The 17,755-nt window shown below is 52.1% G+C and overlaps 4 protein-coding genes and 1 non-coding gene across 5 annotated transcripts; 1 reads left to right on the top strand and 4 right to left on the bottom strand.

Moving 5' to 3' along the window:
- Nucleotides 1-1,687: 1,687 nt before the first annotated feature.
- PV05_04621 (uncharacterized protein) lies at nucleotides 1,688-3,379 on the bottom strand. The gene is made up of 2 exons (XM_013461043.1): nucleotides 2,579-3,379; nucleotides 1,688-2,529 (listed from the first exon to the last, which is right to left on the bottom strand). Exons 1-2 carry the CDS (start codon nucleotides 3,272-3,274, stop codon nucleotides 2,290-2,292), a joined length of 936 nt encoding a protein of 311 aa, XP_013316497.1. The 5' UTR covers nucleotides 3,275-3,379; the 3' UTR covers nucleotides 1,688-2,289.
- A 1,745-nt stretch (nucleotides 3,380-5,124) lies between these two features.
- On the bottom strand, nucleotides 5,125-5,286 carry PV05_04620. Its single transcript has one exon. It is a non-coding gene; the product is annotated as a tRNA-Gly (tRNA).
- Nucleotides 5,287-7,301: 2,015 nt separating this feature from the next.
- Nucleotides 7,302-9,208, bottom strand: PV05_04619 (cystathionine beta-lyase). The gene is made up of 2 exons (XM_013461042.1): nucleotides 8,776-9,208; nucleotides 7,302-8,725 (listed from the first exon to the last, which is right to left on the bottom strand). Exons 1-2 carry the CDS (start codon nucleotides 8,992-8,994, stop codon nucleotides 7,550-7,552), a joined length of 1,395 nt encoding a protein of 464 aa, XP_013316496.1. The 5' UTR covers nucleotides 8,995-9,208; the 3' UTR covers nucleotides 7,302-7,549.
- A 2,272-nt stretch (nucleotides 9,209-11,480) lies between these two features.
- PV05_04618 (uncharacterized protein) lies at nucleotides 11,481-15,200 on the top strand. Its single transcript, XM_013461041.1, has 2 exons — nucleotides 11,481-12,367; nucleotides 12,419-15,200. Exon 2 carries the CDS (start codon nucleotides 12,438-12,440, stop codon nucleotides 14,760-14,762), a length of 2,325 nt encoding a protein of 774 aa, XP_013316495.1. The 5' UTR covers nucleotides 11,481-12,367; nucleotides 12,419-12,437; the 3' UTR covers nucleotides 14,763-15,200.
- Nucleotides 15,201-15,341: 141 nt separating this feature from the next.
- Nucleotides 15,342-17,685, bottom strand: PV05_04617 (uncharacterized protein). Its single transcript, XM_013461040.1, has one exon. It carries the CDS (start codon nucleotides 17,373-17,375, stop codon nucleotides 15,489-15,491), a length of 1,887 nt encoding a protein of 628 aa, XP_013316494.1. The 5' UTR covers nucleotides 17,376-17,685; the 3' UTR covers nucleotides 15,342-15,488.
- Nucleotides 17,686-17,755: the final 70 nt, after the last annotated feature.

The raw sequence follows: 17,755 nt of genomic DNA, 5'->3' as shown, positions 1-17,755 counted from the left end.
GGAGGTTGTACAGTGCCAGGCTCGTCGACTAGCGCTTGACGTGATCGAAGCCGGTTTGTCACCAACAGCGTGGTTGACCACTGACATGCCGCGGAATCCTGGGTCGCCAATGCGATCTGTACTGATCCACTTACGCCGTCCCTCGCTAAATACGAAGTACCTTGGAGGCCTTTCTCTTGCGTCTCCAGCTGAGGGGCCAAACCGCACGAAGTTTTCGTGGCATGTCCGAGGTAAATCGAGTCAACGAGCCCTTTCCTTCGCCAGCTCCGTTGGTTGTCAGGTGCTGGGTGTCAACACATGCGAGTCAGAATGTACTGCATCAGGACGTATCGGTTCGGCAAGATAATCCAGATGAAGCATGGCGTGGAATTGATTGGCGCCATGATGCGCCTTCAGGAGTCCCTGCAAAACGCCCAGTCCACCATTCCAGGGCTTCTGCAAAAGCCTTGGGCCCATGGTTGGCGCCTTCGACTCGTATTGCCTGCAACTAAAGCCGAGTGACAATAATATTCCCGAACTGACGTGGCCGAAAGAGAACTAACTACCGAGGCCATGTGTTGGGGAAACGACGGATCCCGGCTGGCGGGACGACCGAGTACGTACTTCTTTGCCAGGATGCCAGCAGATCCTCGTCTGATGGTGCGCCTCTTACGGTTGTTCTGTACTCGTAACAACCACCTCGTCCACTGACATGGTTGAGGAGCGGCTCGTAAGTCGTATGCACGGAGTTTGTGTCGCTAAATCCTGAGCCCTGTTGCTGCTCACTGCAGGACAGTCGCTCGTTTGCATGCTTCGTTGAAGAGACTGTATCACAACGACTTCATAAGAACCAAATCGGCCAATCGTAGGCGGTTGCCAGGCTTGCTCTCGACACCCTCGCATGTTATCCATTCCAAGGTGCCTGGTATTGAGATTTCCAGCTTCTCGGCTATATCCGGCCAACCATGAGGTATGGCATCGTTCTTGGAGGGCCGTCACCACTTCTTAGAGGTGCTATTATTGACGCCGTGCACGGAAGGCATCCAGCAAAGCACAGCCCTGTTTGTTGGGGGTACTCACCTATCTCGAACGTCACCTTGCCAGCCCACTTTCACACTGCTTACGCAGTAGACTGACCGCTATTCCGCCGACCGGAGAGAAAGTGACGGTGATGAATGACTGGCGCAATAACGTCTCCCGGCCGGGATCCATTAGAAAGGCTAGAAAAGAGGGATATCTCCGTTGGGAAGTTCAGTCGGTACCCAGTCACAACCTTCCCTGGACTCCCCGCGTACTTCGGATCGACCGACCTTTGCTTGGGTCACCAAAGCAGATCCACTGACCGACCGAAATAGTCTAGTCCGGTCTGAACTTCGATTGACAACCCAAGAATGTTGAGGTAATCGAATCCTTGTACTGTGTACATAGTACATACGGGAGAGCTGCACCATGCATGCAAATCTTTGAATTGAGACTCACCATACCTGGTCGGGGTCCAGGACGCCCCACGATGCTCGTACTGCCCTTTGCACGGCTGATCTTCATGCAGCAAATATGGACCAGACTCTCTTGGCAACCTGCAGGCTCTTTGGAGGACAGCGGGGACGAATGACGTCCGGCAACGAACCATACACAGCCGGGATGGCATTGTATCACGGCATTGATACGACTGTGAATCTGTGGCTCTGTCTAAAATATATTTCGATTCCGTATTTCTCGCAGAAACAAAGAATATGTGCCGGTCCTGCTCGCCAGCCTTTTCGCTTGGGAGATCGGCTGATCTCTCGACTCACGCCGACTCCGAGATCAGCTCCGATTGATATTGAGGGATCCTGCCCAGAGCTCACGCCAAATGCGTCCTCAAGATATGGCCCTTTCGTAGCACCGGCTGCAATGGTCCTGATGCAGAATACGGATCGGTGGACATGCCAATCCCGGCAGCCGTGAGCGCCTGGGGCAGACGGCGCACGAGAAAGCAGCCAATGAAAGCCGACCACATCTCTCCGCTAATGCTTTTGGATAGAGATGCTGTGCGCAAGATTCAGCCTGTCTGAGAATCGGAACCTAATTCTATCCTGTCGAATTAGCGGGCGGCTAGATCGCTCGACGCATGAATGCCTCTCTTTGTAGGTGGTCTCCACCAGTACGAAAAGACATGCTGGGCAGCAACAAATCTCACTGCAATCAACACCTGATGTTCGCCTGAGAGCTGCTTTGGTGGCTTACGAGCCAATGTACCTTGGTGGAAGCGGGCGGGCGAATCATCATGGCAACATATTTGTGACTGGCCCGTTTGATGGCCGTTCAGAGCTACGAGACATCCCAAAAGGCATGGTTCCGAAGCTCGTGCAGCTCAACGTAGTCGCAGCGTAGACGTGGGAAGCGATTGTCCGATTCGTCCTGCTGAGGACCATCACACCTCAGGAAAGTCACTTGTGTCAAACCTATTTCCTCAAGGAAAGGCAGCACACGGCCGTAATTGAGAGCAACTTGATCCAAACCATGACTGTCGTCAGACAGACAGAATCGAATGTTTTTCTCTAGGGCAGCCTGACAGGATCAGTCCTCAGTGGTTTCCTGCGCAGTCTGAATGGCTTACCTGACATATCTCCGCCTTGGGGTACGGCTCATCCATCCCTTTCCGTAAACTGGCAGAATTGATTTCAAGGATACCGCCATACGAGGCGATATAGTCCAGATTGCGCAGGATACGATCCCACACACCGCTCATATTTTGAAGGCTCCCATTCGGACTATCGCTTTTGAGACGAATGAGGTCAAAGTGACCCACTACAGGTGGCTGGAGAGCTTGCAACATAGCCAACTGCATGTCGAAGTAGTCTTCGAAGAGTCTCCCGTCTGTTCCGCCTGACACGTGGCGTGCTTCTTCGTACATTTCACGGTCGTAGTCAATGGGAATAGTATGCACATGATGGACTGAACCAATAAAGAAATCATACTGGTAGGTCGAGATGCTGCGCTTTACGAGGTCTGCTGATTCGGGCCTAATCCATTCTCCCTCGAAGCCAACAAGCAGGTCGATTTGGTCTTTGTATTGTTCCCGCAGCCTGTTTGCTTCTGCAAAGTAGGCGCTTTCGTTACTGTAATGTGAAGCAAGCGTCACGCCCGCTTCGATTTCTTCTGGATAGCGGTCTTCGTCATGACGAGGCATGTGCTCCGTCAGCGCTAAGACCTGCATGCGTTTGGAGATAGCGGCATTGACGATGTCTTCGAGAGAGTCATGAGCATGGCCCGGGCAAAATTGGCCCGAATGACTGTGGTGAGAAAATGGCATATCGGTGTTTACTGTCCGACTGAGCGAGTCTGCGGCGCGCTCTTGTCTGAACTTGGTAGAGATCGGAGGTTCTACACAACAACCATCATGGCGAACTGTGTAAACCTCTACAAGCTCGAACTTGCTGGGAAATTTTTCACTGCGAGCTCAGCAAAGAACCGAAGTAGAGCCGGAATAAATTCCGCCAGTTTGAAGCTGGAAGCTGCTGAAAATCCCAACTACAGATTCACAATGCCTCCAGACGTCGCCCAACAACGTGTCCTACACTCATGATGTTGGGGGACCAAGTATGTGAATGGGCTATCCGCTTCAAGGAGTGAGGGATCCTCAAGGCTGTTCAATCGATTATGTTGACTCGACTTCCTCCGATAGAGCCAGTCTTGCCCCCGAGATGGCCACTTCCCTGGCCACAACTGCACGCCATCCTTCGTTCAGATATCCGTTGAAGCACGAGTGGATATCAACCACGCAGAGGTAGACCACGCATCTCGGTGGGAGGGGGTGAAAGCTGCTGGGGCCCATCCTGTGCAAGGTTATGTCCACAGTTGTGCCACGTTTTCAGCAGGTGTCAACTCCAAAAACCATGCTACGGAAATCTACGTTACTGCTCTACACCCAAGAATTGGGACATGAGCATAGCTCGTTCTAGACCAACAACACGCAACCAAACCAAGCATTGGATCCGGAAGACATGTGCTGGTGATGATGAATGGAAAAGCTGGATTTATTCCGCGACCTCAATCATAACACCGGGCAGTAAAAGGTATCTGCAGCCGCCGGTCGCTGAGAGACTCCGGCTAAGGGCTCATCTCTCCGAAGAAGATAAGGTTTGGGATTTCGTCCCGGCGTACAGTAGTGCGTGGGCGTTGAAGCTCGGTCGACCGTGCTGGCCCGAAGTTCGTAAAGCTTCAAGCACTTTGGCGAGAGAGAGGCGCTTCTCTGTGGGCTAATTATTACAAGGAACGCGCCTCAAAATCATGCAAACAGACCTCGCGGGACCGCACATCTCTATTCTATTGAGCTTTTTACTGGTACCGACTTCGCAACGAAGACATTGCCGAAGTTTGATGTCTCTCACGTACCTTCAACCTTGACAGGCGCGACAGGCTATGACCGAGGTTCCCGCTTGTTACATTACTATTGGAAAATGCATCCGGGTTGTTGTGGACAGTCTGAGGGGCGGCTGATGCGGGAAAAGCCCGAGTACCGGAAGGTCGAAACAAGGGAGTCTGAGTGGATATGTTACCTACAATTCTCTTGTACCACACTACACTGTAGTCTGTCCTCCTAAGCGTAGCGAGAGATCCGAGCAACCATCCTACGTAACGCGCCATCTTAGGTTTTCGCTTGAGAGATCTTGCATTCTCAAATCCTCCTCTGGAGTCGCTGGCAAATCGCTTCTGATGATTTAGGCACTGTGGGGTTTTCTTATGGATCGATCTGTACCAAGAATTTGGGCACGTCAATTGGCATCCATGACCTGCATCTGCGCCAGCTTATCAGTGGTCAATAATCTCTTGTAATCCACAGCGGTCCAACAGCAGGATGATGCCACGTGATTTCAGAACGCCAGTTTGCGCAGGTCTAGCCGATACCTGTGATCCGTGTGGAAAAAAGTTCCCAATCCAATGATCGTATAGTAAGGCATCCGGGCAATTCATTCTACGAGACGAGGTTGATACTAGGTAGTTGACCGCTAAGAGGTATGCCAAGAGCCACTGAACAATGCTATTGATTTGGGAATAAATATGAACAACTCAACACACCTCAAAAAATGATAAACCTGATTAGGTCAAAAATTGACCCTACACCTTCAGGTTATCCCGATACAAGGTTTTAGGGGGCAAAAACGAGGAACAAGGGACTCGAACCCTCAACCTTGGCTTCACGACGAGATCTCTCATCATGTAGGATTTTGATCAAGTAGGAGAGCCTGATGAGATGATTAGAGCTAGCTTATAAACAAGAAGAGCAGGTGGACGAACCACGCGCTACCATTGCGCCAATCCCCCCGGGATTTGCTAACGAAATCTCTGTCAGGTTTCGACAACATTTCAAGCACTTTTGGCGCCTCATTGGTATATGAAGCACAACTCTGAATCACGTGATATTTGAGTCTGCCGAGGTTCCACTTGCACCTTCTTGACCTCTCTGGGCGCCTCCCGCTGTATCTACCTTACCTGAGGTAGATAACCCGACTTCAGCGGTCATATATGCTTTCGCAGAATCGACGACCCGTAATTCATAGCTGCACTACGATCAAGCTTTGAGTCAAGCCTAAGTCCCTATGTCGAGACCATAGGCTTCAACGGTCCGGGTGATCTTCCCAACGGTGTTTTATCCTGGCTAACGATCCCATGAAGAGTGAAAATCCGAGTACCCGGGGCTGACATGCCAGCCAGCCAGCCCGGCACATGACGCATCCTTCTCGCATGTGCCACTTCATTCGTGAGCGCACTCGACGTATAAATCCGAAATCAGAGCGATGATCGGCTACAATCGAGAGCAATCTCCTCCATCTTCAGCATCGGGAGATTTGTCTCACAGCCTCTTCGAGAGTGGTGCTTCAACCTTGATTAGACGTCACTCCCAGACTTTCTTGGAGAAAGGTTACAGGGCGGTCATAAACGCCTTTACACAGTCCTTCGCCAGCAAGAGTTAGCATTCCACAGGACAAGTCCAACGGGCTCCGGGCTTTCTCAGTCACGTTGGCAGGAGAGCCTTGTCTGTCTGGCTAGATTAAGCGCGGAAGCAGGCGTGTGCTCCTGTTTCGGGCCAGAGTAATTCCTCTTTCAATTCGCAATGCATGTCTTCGAGGTTGACTTACTCGGTAACTGATTCTGCAAAATCTTGTTCATGATTGAATTCCCCTGCGCCATGATCGAAGCAGGACTTTCAGCCAGTCAGCAAAGGCCTTCGACTTGCATCGACCTGAATGCCTTTTCAAATCTAAGAATACGATTACACATTCCTGGCCTGCCAGCGGCATCAGCATCAGATATGAATCTACCATGCTACGATTCTAAGCTTTGCTCTGACCGCGGGGTTCGACGGGTTTAATCCCTGGAGATCAAAATCAGGAAGGTGGTGTTGATAGTCTTTGTCAAGCAACGTTTTCTTGGTCAGTATGACGAGCTCTTGTCAAACATCGCGCGAGTCGAAGGGCTCCGACTTTCCATCCTAACAATCCAGATCACTGACCCCACAGAGGGCGAAGCCTAGGATGCTGTCGTGTGCTGTGCACCTTGCAGTCGGCGTGATCTAGCTGCGCATGCAGGGAAGAGATTGCGTATCAATCCCATAGGCCCAGCTCTGCTCGACTGCCTCACAACGTCGCTTCATGCTTCTTCTCTCTGCCTCTCTCTTACACCTCGGTCGCCGGCTTCGAGATCAGAGGCCCCAGGGGTTTGCAGTATGCAGACCCAATGAAGGACAACGGCTTTTGCTCGCCTACCCATGGTGCTGTTCGACGTCAACGAGGAGCGCGTAGACGCACGACCAGGCTTTGTTCAACCCTGCTAAGTTTCTATCCGTACTATACGCACATATGAGTCAGTCTCTTCGGTCCTGCGCCCCTGTAGGATCTTTGTTGCTGCAGCAACAAAGGGGCAAAGCAGTGTCGATGAAAATTTAAGCTCACGTTGCAGTTCTCAATGAACACTAGCAACCTCAATACCGCTCGGAAGTGTGTCTTGCTATCTTATACAATCCAATCAATCATCGCGACCTAGCTTCCTGCTCTGCTCTTGGATCAACAATGCGCTGTCTTATCCCACGGACATGTGCCCGTCAACGGTCATAGGTCGAGAGTCTCCTGATGTTCTCTAAGATATCTGGGCAGGAGGAGGTTCAGCAGCCAGGACAGAATGGATGCCCCGGAGTTCCGATTGACAGGCCGTAATAGAAAAAAACCGTACACATGCCAGCAGGATCAAATCTTCCAATGCTGTGAGCCAGCCGTTGACCACTCGGACTCGCTAGCAGAGAAACAGGAAACACGATGTGCAAAGATCCCATGGAAAGGGGAGAAATGGACAATACTGATCATATACTGGTATATACATTTTTCATGAGCCTTTACCTGACAGTGGCGCCAGACAGAAATGCAGAGCCTTTCCAGCCTTCCCGCGAGGAATCGTTTTTATCTTCGCTTTTCCGTACATTGTGGAAAATAATCGTTTGGACTATCCCAGTGACCAAAGTTCAGATCCTCACAGATTCTAATCGGATCATCGACATCTTGTACGCAAGATGGTCACTTCAGATCCATATCCATCAAGGCTCATTCTCAGCAGCCGCCTCGGCGGCCAAATGTTCACCCTCTTGAGGATGCTCGGCCCCAACAGTGGCGTTCTTCGCGTAGATGCCGTCGAGGGTGACATTCATGGCACCAGACTGCACCAGGGCACTACGCAGGTCATCGAGAAGATCTTCACCGTCCTCGATACCGACGCACAGCCGGATCAGATCTTCTGGCACACCACGCTCCGCTCTCGTCTTCGCATCGATGCTAGCATGACTCATGCGACAGGGCATGCTGATCAGGGAATTCACGCAGCCGAAGCTTACGCTGATGGCCCAAAGTTTGGCAGATTCCACAATCCTTTCGGATAATTGGACATCACCTGTTTCAAAGGACAGAACAGCACCAGGCCCGCGTGACATGGAGTTGAAGAGATCGTATTGGGGATGGCTCTTCAGGCCAGGGTAGCGCACCTTGAACCCCGCCGATTCGAGGAATCGCGCGATCATCATGGTGTTGTTTTGTTGTGCGTCCATACGGACTTTCAGGGTCTTGATCCCCCTCATCAATAGCCAGCAGTCGAATGGTGCAAGACCGCAGCCCGACGCGTTGATGGTGAAGTATAATTTTTCGCCGAGCGCTTCGTCGGCGACAGCGATGACGCCGGCCATCAAGTCATGGTGGCCGGATAGGTATTTCGTGCCGGATTCGTAGACGATGTCTGCCCCCAGCTCGAGCGGATTTTGCAGGTATGGAGAGAGCATGGTATTATCCACACTCACGAGACATGCCGGGTTGGCGGCGTGCGCCATATTTGCGATGGTGGGAATGTCCACAATCTTGATCAAAGGGTTGGTGGGTGTCTCGAGGAGGACCATCGCCGTCTTCTCACTCAACACTTCTTGCACCTTTTCGGGGGCTGTGGTGTCGACATGGTGGACGACGATGCCGCCGTGTGTGGACAAATATTTTAGCAGTCTGTTTGTTCCTCCATACAAATCATCTCCAGTCACGACTTCGTCGCCAGGTCTAAGCTGGCGAGTTATCACATCGAGGGCACCCATGCCGGAGGAAACCACTAGGGCTCGTTTCGCGCGCATGATCTTCGCGAGGTGTTTCTCGAGGTGCGTGCGGGTTGGGTTGCCGCTGCGGGTGTAGTCATAGTCGGCGACTCCTCCTGTTGCGGAGGTCTGTTTAAATGTGGCGGACTGTAGGTGGTTAGTGGGAGTGGTTTCATAGGAACAAGAGAATAGCTGACCTGGTAGATGGGCATGCTGCTGGCATTGTACTGGTCATTTCCCTCGGAGAAAACCAATTGAGTTGCGATAGCGTAGTTTCGACTCCCGCGTGGACTGGAAGGGGCCGGCGAAGGAGGCATATCATGACCGTCCAGGTCAACCTGTGCGAAAGCCTTGCTCATGGCGCTGAGTTTGGGATTTTTCAACGGCGGTGTGGAGGAGGAACCTGACTCAGACATGGTGGCGGCGGGGAAAGGGTGGTGGAGGAATGAGCTCGAAGACCTGGAGCGTAGATATGAGGATGTTCAAGGACATATGAGATCAAGGCAAGCCGGTTGAAGAGGTCCGGGGTAAAGCCAGAAATCAATGGCAACGGCTCATAGGAATAGCGAAATCGAAGAGAAGGTCTAGATGTGAAATGGAGAGGCATATTGGAGTAAGAGGAACTGTTCGTATGGTGGAGCAATATAGCAATGACGCGATCGGCTAATCCTTTTCACAGCCCAAGTTTTCTTTGCTTCCCCGGCTTGGGCCTGATACTTAAAACTTATTCATCTTTTGTAGCAGATGCCGACCACTTCTATCCTGCATTTTTTTGTCCATACGATATCCCATCGATCATGGATTCAGATCTGACATCAGAAGTGCAATCGACACCTAAAGAAATGAAGGCGGTAAAGTCGCCGAGGATTGTGCCATTCATCCTTGGCAGATATTGATGCAGCCGAAGGGCAGTGACAGGGTAGAACTTACTGTGTATACGTTATGTTTGCAATGTTCGAGGGCCCAAAAAATCAGCCCCCATCTACTCGGCGCTCATGTGAATGAAGAAGGAGGGCTCTTCATCTTTGAGACTGGGAAGCCAAAAAGGGCAGACACATTCAAGAGAAACTTATCACAGAAGCAAACTCAGTCACGGAGAACATTGCTAACTGTGTGATTTCAAGTCGGCTCAAATCGGACTTCATGAGGCTGTAGCAGTGAGGTATTATTTGAACGACTAAGGCCTGCAACGGTTTCAGGGTGTGTGTATACATAGTACTAGTAGGTTCAGCGTTGTCTCAATGGGCTAACGACATCTCATTGCGGAACCATCACTTGCAGTTAGCATTGCCGTTGATATCAGAGCCTCATGAGAATGGACACCATCATCAACATGCCAGTGAAGAACAACATTGGGGATGTTTACTGTCATGCTGATAACTTACATACCTGATGACGCAGCATGATACTCGCCATGACTGGGTTTTGCTGAACCCTCTATTCCTGGTGGCACGAGCGTGCTCATCAGAACGGCTTGACATGGCAGACGTCTGTGTCTGTTTCAAGTCCATGTCAATACGCCACGCATACTCCGGTTGGCAAGGATAGGCAAGCCACCATTCGTCTGAACATACAAACACACAAACACCAGAGAAAATGTGCTGTGATCATCTCGAGTTTATTCGCTCTACATACATAGTAGGCGAACTTGACGGGCAGATGGCCAACAGCTGCGCACACGTCGACCAGAGTCCAATGCGTAGCATATCATCACATGTGAAACGGTGATGGCATGCGCATTCATCACCCCAAAGCAAAAGCCAGCAGGTGCGGATGGTTATGTACGCATAAACCTCCGATCAGAGGTCAGATCGCAAGACAGCCCGCGCTAGGCATGAAAATCTCCAAGTGTGTCAAGGTGATGTTTTTGGCATCAACTCAGGACCCCTGAATGAAACAGACAGGCATACCAGCCAGCGGGGCCGAGGCTTACGAGGGAGAAACGAGAAATGCCCTGCTTCCCCTGTCTGTATTGGTGGTACGAGCCACCTTGCGTGGCTGCATTGTGAAGGCGAATACTTCCAGGTCGACACCAGAGAGGTCAAGAGATATAGGTCGGCATGAAGATGTGCACGACAGCTGCAGTGGAATGAGATGGTCACATCTCTTGGGTGTACCATACTCGAGTCCGTGTCAACACTTGCGTTGAGTTCCTGGACCGCCAGAAAACTGGATCCATGGCGGCAGGGAAGGAGGTTTTTATCCGATCCACTAAAGGACCGGCGTTTCGCCAAGTCAATGGCTGACACGCTGTCGGCTCCTTGGTGCCCTGACCCTGAAATTGCCATGCATCTTTCTCTCGGGCCTTTACTGGAGGCTCTGTCACCAGGGCCGCGTGTCGCGCCAGCCATTCTGGCCAAAGCAGAGACTGAGTCGCGACCTGTCTCTGCGCAGTGCCGGTCCTGGTTGCAATCGGAAGCACAAAACGTTTTGATGATGGTCTCGCCCAAAATACCCTCATGCATTGGGAGCTGGTCGACCACTCAGGCCTTCGTTATGAAGCGTGACTGTTCACTGTACCGAGCAAGACATACTTGCAGTTCGGGTTGCATGGAAGGCTGGATAGCCATGCCAACGCTACAGCCAACGAGATTCTCAGCGAGATTGATCGCGAAATTGGCCAGAGCGGAAGAGCCAGGGCGTGCCAGGGTTAAGACGATTGCAGCAAGGGCAGCCAGGCCGGTGTCACGTAAATTGAGCGTTTGGCGGTAATTTTGCCTATGCCGTTCGCAGTTAGCAACATAACTTCAGCACGCTTGGGACTCCTCCAGGCGCCCCGATCACCAGCTGTAATGGGTTAGGGTTGTAATTCATGTGGAATCCGTCTTACCAGGTCCCGTCTTTACAGGCGCCATGGTTGAAAGCTACCCAAAAAAGAGCTTGCACGCCTTTGTCTCGCCAAACCCACGGTAGCACCTGCACCTGCGCCAGCGCCAGCGCCGGCTTTTGCATTCGCACCTGCAGACTGGGGCACCCATTTCCTCCTTTCGAACGGCCACCGACTAACCTCATCACAACCTGCACAATGCTTTCATTCTCACCTACACACTCTCACCTCATCGTCCTCAACACTGAGCCTCGATGATCCGTCAACGTCGCCGTGGTCGCTGTCTCTCGTTTTGCGACCGATAATCCTCTCATCCGACTCGATTCGACGGCCACCGCGCTCTTCTTCTCAATCCCGCCCTTTGTTATCAACTTGCCAGCACCAATAACTCAGTGCTCGCGTTCGTTCTTTCACCCGTCGACAGTCAGCCTTCCCTTTGACTCGATCGACCACGCTCCCTCGCACTCATTCCTTCTTGGACCACAATCGGAATCTCGTGGCCAGTTCCAATAGCCGACGTACCCCTTACCGCGCCCTCGCGCTTGCCGACGAGTCTACACCTACAATTTGTGGTTATTGTCTTTGTCTTCTCAATCACTTGGCTGGACCAACTATTGGAGGAACCGCAACGGCTGCAATCTTCTTTGTTGGACAGGCTCGGACAAGATTAGGTCAAAGAACACTCGAAATACATGCTCAGCCGTCTTCCATACTAGGCCGCTCTCGACTGTTGAAGATTGGACAAAGCAACCTTGTCGACAAATTCTCCTGCAACTGAGCACACCCTCACTTGGATTTGGATTTGACACAACTAAGACGGTGCGACCGCTCGCGCAAGATAGACGCACTTTCAGAGCCTGTGAAAGACGATTGCATCCGGAAGCATTTTAAGGGATCGATTGATCCTAGCCACTCTTTTGAACAACACGCTCACCCTATACACTCGCTTACTACAATTGAAAGTAGGTCTTGTTCAGCTCAATTCGTCGGGCCTGCGCTGACTGGCTGCACAGTACTTTTTTCGTCTACAACATGAAGCTCTCATCCATTACCCTGTTTTCTGCACTGCTAGCAGTTTCTTTCGCAGAAGCGGTCCCTGCCTCTGATCCAAGACGAACCGACCTCAAGCCCAGGTACTATTTTCCTCGGGTCGTCAAGAGACAGGTCCTTGGCTTGAACACAACTTCAACAGACACCAGCAGTACGAGTTCCGCTGATTCCGGAGTCGGAAGTCTTCTCGATTCTGTAGGAAACGCACTGTCCGGGGTAGCTTCCGCTATATCAGGCGATTCCACGACCACTCCTGCACGCACAGATGCGACTGTAACGGATTCCTCGACTGATTCCCAGACGACAAGCGCAGCCACAGGCCCAGTATCATTTGCGGCTAGTACAACCACGGACTCGTCGGATACTGCGTCTGAAACTCAGCAATCTACTACTGACACTGATTCGGCGGCGACCACAACAAGCACCGATCTTCCCAGTACCATCACAGACGCTGCGACCACAAGCTCATCTGACGATGGTATAACTTTGGGATTAGGCTCGATTATAACGGGTAGTGATTCATCAACGCCAACTACCACCGATGATTCGGCCACGGCCACGGCCACTGCAACTGATTCTACGACCGACACAGCGGCTGCGAGCTCTGCACTGGTATCAGCAAGCGATGCGGCGACATCAATCCTTTCTGTCGCAAGTTCACTACAATCTGTTGCTGTGACAGCGGCTAGCTCAGACATCGCATCCATCTCCTCAGCCCTGTCCTCTGCCGCATCGGTGGCTTCCTCAATCGCGTCCGATGTGAGCTCAGCGGACTCTGTGATCTCCACTGCCGACCCAACTACAACAACATCTAGCCCAACTGATGTGGTATCTGACTTGAGCTCTTTCATCTCCGATCTCACTACAACACCCACGGATGTATTCACGACACCTACAACTACCCCAACTGATACACCTACTGTGGGCACAGATGTTACGACAACTCCGACAACGACGCCCACTGATAGCCCCACGATCGGTACTGCCTCAACAACACCGACCGATAGTCCGACGATTGGCACGGCCTCGACGACCCCAACGACAACACCAACGGACAACGGGACCATCACAACAACACCCACAACGACACCCACTGACATAAACACCACCACTCCCACGACCACTCCACCCCCTACCGATATCACAACCACTCCAACAGTGACTTCCACTCCAGACGCTGGGAATTCCACGACCACTCCGGAAGTGACGTCTCCGACGACAACGAGCGATACGATCGTGACAACTCCTACTGAGACCCCTACGCTTGCACCGACCCTGACACCTTCGGCTAATCTGACGACTATCCCCGCCACCACAGAGAGGCCAAGCACCTCAGTACCTCTTACCAACACTATCAAGCCTACTGGTACTGATTCAGCTACTGCTCTGACCCCGGAGTCCAGCATCATCTCGGCTACCTCTACGGCGTCATCGAGCTCCTCGAAGTCAACGTCTAGTGCTGCTGTCATTCCGACCTCTCTGCCCCGAGTCATTCAACCTCCGGGAGGCGCCGACACTGCCCCACAGAATTCTACTTTGATCCAGATCGGCTTCAATTATGGTCTCAACTATGCGTTCGTGGTTTCATCTCAGACTGCTGTCTCACAGATATTCTCGTATCTTCCGCCTGGAATTGGCCATGGTATCGACCAGGACTCGAGTGACGTGATTATGCAGTATTTGCAGCCATACAACACTCTGAACACACTGGACTATATTACAACTCTGGCTATGGCATATATTCCTTCGGAGATGGTCAACGCACTCTCGGTAAATCTCCTCAACCCGAACTCGGACCTCTATAGCAATCCCAACCCGTCAGTGGCCACCTTGATGAGCATGATCGACCCGTCAATTCCCATCCTGCCTGGATCTGCTATGCAAAACTCAGGCACTCCCATCAACACCGCAAACAGTGCTGCCACCACTTCCGACAGTGGTACATCAAACGATGGAGCACCAGGTTCTTCGGATAGCGGTGGTGACTCCTCCGTCCGTCCTTCATCGGTCGGCATTGCGGTGGGTGCCGTTGCCGGTGCTGCAGTCTACGGTGCAGCCATGTTCCTTGTTGCGCGGCGATACAAGAAGAAGAAAGCAGGCCATCAAAGGTCAAGTAGTGTACAATCTGGTCGTGGCAACCGTCCCGGAGAACAATCAAACCTGATGGTTGCCGGTGCTCGCGGCAGCTACGGTACACGCTTTGGTGGTCGAACATCTCGAAACAGTGATCACAGTAATTCCAACCGAAGCGGTCGGACATACATCAGTCCGCCGGTGATGGCCGAAAACAGCTTGGGCTGGAATTAAGAGATGACATGATGCGCAGAAAGATCTTGTACAGAGATGATCATCCACATGCCCGTCTACGACAACCTCACCCTTTATCCATATAGTGCTTTGTTTCCTTTTTACTACTTTGATTTTTCTGGAAATTGGGGTGGCTTGCAGATTTTCCCTACATTCCGTGGCATTCAGAGGCGCAGGTCAAAAGTCCGGGGTTGAGCAGATGTTGTTGGGCGATAGCATGCCTAGCAATGTTTGGACACAACGGAGGTGCATATTACGTGTAGTGGGGGAAATGTGGTGAGCAAGCATTTCGAAGATAGTTTGGTGATGTGATAGGACCAACGTGAAAACTTCTGAAAACATACTCTTCCACGGTTTTATGATGGTTCTGCTGGTCCATGGGTTTTGAACATGCCTTCCTCCCTGATCCTAGACGTCCCCGACAGCGTTATATGAGACGAACATGAAAAAGTTGAATTCACCAGGATGGACTAGTAGGCCCTCTATCGAGGCTGCTAGAGTTCTCAAAGGCAACATCGATGGCCTCCCTTGCAGGTCGAGCACGATGCGACTTAACACACAGGAAGAACTAGTGAACAACCTCGCAACTAAAACGAAACAACAGAAACAGAAGTTACTCCATATAAGAAGCTAGCAGTATGCAATATAAATAGCTCTGGCACGGTCTGCGCAACCGAAACCCTTCGTTGTTGGCGCATTTCCCGCACAAAGGCAGGCGGCTTGACGTTAGTCGCCCTTATCCTTTCCTGAGCTCGAACTCGAAGTATTATATGCGTTCCTCACCCGTCCTCGAATCGGGAATCGCTCGTTCAGCAGCGCTTCTTGCGTTGTTGTTGCGGATGAAGTCGTTGCGCTTGTCGCTGCTCGACCTGCCGTCGGCGTTGATACATCTGATGTGTCCTCCGGCCCTCTCGATGAACTGGAGCCACCATTACCCATCCCGTCAAGCTCAGTATTCGTCTCCAATTCGATCAAGTCACCCATCTTGTCGATGGCGGCACCTCTTTCCCTCTTGACGCCCGCCATCTTCCGCACCCAGCCTTCGATTGCGCCACCGACCTCGCCAAGCCCGGAACTGTTCGACCTAGTACTCCTGGTTGAATCTGTACTTGGGCGTGGCGTTGCCCGCGGTGAGGGTCTGAGAGTGAGCCCCGTGCGAGGTATGTCCGCTGGTGGAAGCAGATCTGGTAGATATTGCGCGAATTGACGGTTGAGCGTGTCTTCTGCAGGTCCAGGGCGCGATGCTTCGGTCCGTAGACCACGCAGGGTCCCGACTCCGCCAGGTCCGCGGAGTGCTTCGACGAAAGAGTTACGTGTTGCGCTAGAAGAGCGCTGTCGGCCTAGGCTTGGTCGAGCGTTCATTCTCGAAGATCGCACAGGCGATGCATTTAGTGACAAGGAAACTTGGGCAGCGTGCGTCGGAGGATGGCGGAGCATGTCAAAGGACGTTTTTGGCGTAGAGGTGGCCGATGCCACGGTGGTCGTAGCGTTTGATTTCCGCCTCGTGCGAGGGAAGTATCCCAAGGCGCGTCGAGGGACGCGCAGTATTTCGACGGGATCTTTGATACCAGGGAGCACGACCCAAGAGTCATGCTTAAAGTCGATTTCTTCGGACGAAGAGGTTATTAGAGACAAAGGTTCTGAGGCGAATACGGAGGGCGCCGTGGAATTTGTTAGGCCTTCTGGCGGTAATGAATCGCTTCCTTGAGAGGTCGAGCTTGTCCGAGTCGTCAAATTATCCAGCCTAGAATCAAACAAATCGTTCGTAAGATATGGACTGTCCACTTTCTTGCCCCTTGCTGCACATCCTTCAAGCGGTACGAGAACATGTGTTCTTGTCTGGATGTTGTCGTTCGGCCAGAATCTGTTAATCTTCCGAAAAGGATCAGCTTGACAATTATACTTGATGATAACGCCAGCTAGAGTGTCCCCCTTCTGGACTTCATGAAGGTAAACAAGAGCGTCTTCCGCCGAATCAGTCGGTGTAGATCTAGACGCCCCTGCGTCCGAGTCCCTCCTCTTATACCTTCCCAGGCTGTCGCGGTTTTCTGATGCGCTTGGTAGCAGCAAGGCTTCTCTTTTCTTCGCTTGTACCATGGCCTTCCTCTCCTCGATGGCTTCCTGCACAGCGCTGGACGGGGCCTCGTGGCTGGGACCCCATTTTTGCGTAGAGACCTTGGTTCCGTATGATTTGTCTTGTTTCATCCATAGAGGTTTCTTCGTAGCACCGTTAGCTCTCGACCCAGAGGACCGCTGGGTCTCGTTTCCCAACAAGGTCGAGGCCAACCCTTGTATCGAGGACCATGGCTCCCATATCCCTTGTCCTCCTGCGGATAAGGTCTGCGATCCTGAAGAGGACCTCGTATGTGTATTGTTGAAGCGAGCATTTCGGGACTGTTCTGTAGACTTTGAGCGGCTCACCGAGGCATTTGGATTGGGAGAGGCGCCTCTGCTTGGTAAACGTGGTGGGGTGGAGGAGGAGGATGTAGAGATAGCGGCGATGTCGTTCGAATCATCGTCAAGGTATGAAATCAATCGAGGGGCGCGAGGCCGTAGGGTCGAAGTGCTACTGCTTGCAGATTGGTAAAGGCCGGTCTGAGAGTTGTTGTTCATGGCTGCTGGCCTTTATGCCAACACGAGGCGTGGGAGACTGACGACATGGGAGCGAGGTGCCCGGATCTGGAGGCAGTCGACTGGGTCTTCCTGCATGTAAGGCTCCTGATCCGTGCCTGTGTGAAGTATAGAAGTCCAGCCTTGGAAAATGGTCTAGAGGAGGCAGTGTTGGAAGAGTTGAGATGTGGGAGATGATCGGTCTCCAGGAGGTCTTCACAGTATGGTTGAGCCAGGAGGAAAGCGGTGCGTGGGTACGACTACAAGGTAGGGGGTCACGTAGAGGTGGGTAGCGCTCCAAGCGGCATTGCTCGCCTTGGGGTTTGTACGAGTAGGTAGGTAGGCTTGCGGAGCATCCTCAGCGACAATACAATCCGCCCATT

Source organism: Exophiala xenobiotica (assembly GCF_000835505.1).
Source record: "Exophiala xenobiotica strain CBS 118157 unplaced genomic scaffold supercont1.3, whole genome shotgun sequence".
NCBI classification, from domain to species: Eukaryota; Fungi; Ascomycota; class Eurotiomycetes; order Chaetothyriales; family Herpotrichiellaceae; genus Exophiala; species Exophiala xenobiotica.
This window is presented reverse-complemented; position numbering and strand designations above follow the sequence as displayed.

Bases quoted from the DNA above. Each gene is read 5' to 3' on its own strand.
- PV05_04617 (XM_013461040.1), bottom strand. From the start codon at position 17,375: ATGAACAACAACTCTCAGACCGGCCTTTACCAATCTGCAAGCAGTAGC.
- PV05_04621 (XM_013461043.1), bottom strand. From the start codon at position 3,274: ATGCCATTTTCTCACCACAGTCATTCGGGCCAATTTTGCCCGGGCCAT. The intron at 2,530-2,578 runs GTAAGCCATTCA...TGATCCTGTCAG, and splicing joins CCAAGGCGGAGATATGTCAG to GCTGCCCTAGAGAAAAACAT.
- PV05_04619 (XM_013461042.1), bottom strand. From the start codon at position 8,994: ATGTCTGAGTCAGGTTCCTCCTCCACACCGCCGTTGAAAAATCCCAAA. The intron at 8,726-8,775 runs GTCAGCTATTCT...AACCACCTACAG, and splicing joins GCAGCATGCCCATCTACCAG to TCCGCCACATTTAAACAGAC.
- PV05_04618 (XM_013461041.1), top strand. From the start codon at position 12,438: ATGAAGCTCTCATCCATTACCCTGTTTTCTGCACTGCTAGCAGTTTCT.